General features: G+C 36.4%; 1 protein-coding gene across 1 annotated transcript; it reads right to left on the bottom strand.

The window, feature by feature from the left end:
- Positions 1-41: 41 nt before the first annotated feature.
- Positions 42-928, bottom strand: LOC107480189 (uncharacterized protein At4g08330, chloroplastic). Its single transcript, XM_016100328.3, has 2 exons — positions 669-928; positions 42-556 (listed from the first exon to the last, which is right to left on the bottom strand). The coding sequence occupies exons 1-2, from the start codon at positions 764-766 to the stop codon at positions 166-168; spliced, it is 489 nt and encodes a 162-aa protein (XP_015955814.1). The 5' UTR covers positions 767-928; the 3' UTR covers positions 42-165.
- Between the last annotated feature and the right edge of the window lie 810 nt (positions 929-1,738).

Raw genomic sequence — 1,738 nt, forward strand, 5'->3', positions numbered from 1 at the left:
TGTGTTGGAGCTCAAAATTGCTTACAGCTGAACAGATTACAACAAGAAAACCATATATGATCAATTTACATGCAAGATAGACAAAATGATTACAACCTCAAAATCAAAAGCAGAAACTCCAATTTCGTACAGCACCAAGTACACCTCAGATTCTACATATTAGAATTAGAACACCAATGAAGAAGAAGATGCACTCTCGTACTTACTCGTATCACCCGGCATCAGACTTGAATCCGCAGAGAAGGAAGGTTGTAGAGTGTTGAGTTTGATATCATAGATTCTAGAGTCAGAAATGCCATCCCATGAGTGAGAAGGCAAAGTGTAAGAAAAACCGATATGGTTCCGGCACCGGCGGCAGAGTAGCTTGGTTCTCCTTGGCTTGAAGAAGGGTATCCATGACCATCGAAGTTGGTGGATCTGAGTGAACCTGCTCTCATCCACAGAGAAGAAGGAGATGACACCCTTCTTGATGGACTTGCCGTACTTGGAAGAATCAATGAGGGATGTGTTACGGTTGCTGGAGCTCAAGTTCAACTCATATCCACAGGAACCGCAACTGCATCAAACAAACAGTAACAGTTAAGCCAAAACACATGACATTATTGTATGTTTTTAAGGTTGTACTTGAAAAAGCTCAAAGTGAGAGGCGTGAATCATGATAGATATACCTGTAAGTGACATCTCTGATAAAGGGGGACAACTGAAGTTGTTGGTGACATTGGAATGAAGATCCCTTAAGGATGTCAGTGTCACCAAAGGCGATCATGGTTTCTGTGGGTTTTAAGAGTTAGGGAAGTTCCAGTTCCACTTATGGATCGGAGAGTTTATAAATAGAACAACGCAATTACGCAAAGCAAGGTGTCAAGGGGAAGGGAAGCTAGTCTTTCCATAAGGCTCTATTGTCAGCTATGTAACGGTAACAATGTAGAGCCATCAAAATAGAGTAAGGAATCATTTAAATGTAACATTACATATTCACGTGCCCCACCATCTTTATTTGTTGGTCGCTTTCGGCATCATATTCAATTCAAACTTGTATAATGTGTCTTATTAGTTATTATATGTCTCTGTTATTTGGCAGCAACGTTTTAATTTCTTCCGAAAATTATTTCGCTCATCTTATAAAATGAACAAAAATCCTCAACTTTGTCCCAACCAGTCAAGTACCCCGCATCGATTTTGATGTGTGTGTGTGTTTTTTTTTGGCATGAAGATATTTTTTTTGTGACAATGAAATTTACAGCCATTGTTTCTAATTTGATGCTCTCGCTTTTTTTCGGGTGACTTGATGCTTACAAATATATCAAATTACTTACTATAATCCCCCTGTTTTTACCTGTGGCCAACAGTATTTAGCATAATAACATAAATTATTTATTTATAGGGTAAATAACGCTATTAAACCGAACCGGAAAGAACGTAATGCAAAGCAGAAATCCTCACGTAAATCACTCAGATAGCATTTCTATACAAATCGAAATAGCATTGCCAGATTTAGGTCCAGTTTGGGTAAATAACTTAAATAAGTTTTTTTGGAAAATGAGCTTCAAGTATAAGGACTTTTATTAATAGTAGCTTATAAATAAGTTATTTTGTGTTTGGATTTTTAACTATAGAAGTACTTATTTTAAAGTTGTAGCGTTTGGATAAATAACTCAAAAAATACAATTTTTTTGACATAAGAGAATGGATATTAAATTTTTTTAAATTGTTTAGACTCATAATTTAAACCAGTCTC

The sequence above is a fragment of the Arachis duranensis genome, chromosome 3, assembly GCF_000817695.3.
Source record: "Arachis duranensis cultivar V14167 chromosome 3, aradu.V14167.gnm2.J7QH, whole genome shotgun sequence".
Taxonomy (NCBI): Eukaryota; Viridiplantae; Streptophyta; class Magnoliopsida; order Fabales; family Fabaceae; genus Arachis; species Arachis duranensis.

Excerpts from the sequence above, each read along its gene's own strand:
- LOC107480189 (XM_016100328.3), bottom strand. The coding sequence starts at position 766 with ATGATCGCCTTTGGTGACACTGACATCCTTAAGGGATCTTCATTCCAA. Across the intron at positions 557-668 it reads ATCAGAGATGTCACTTACAG|TTGCGGTTCCTGTGGATATG; the intron begins GTATATCTATCA and ends TGTTTGATGCAG.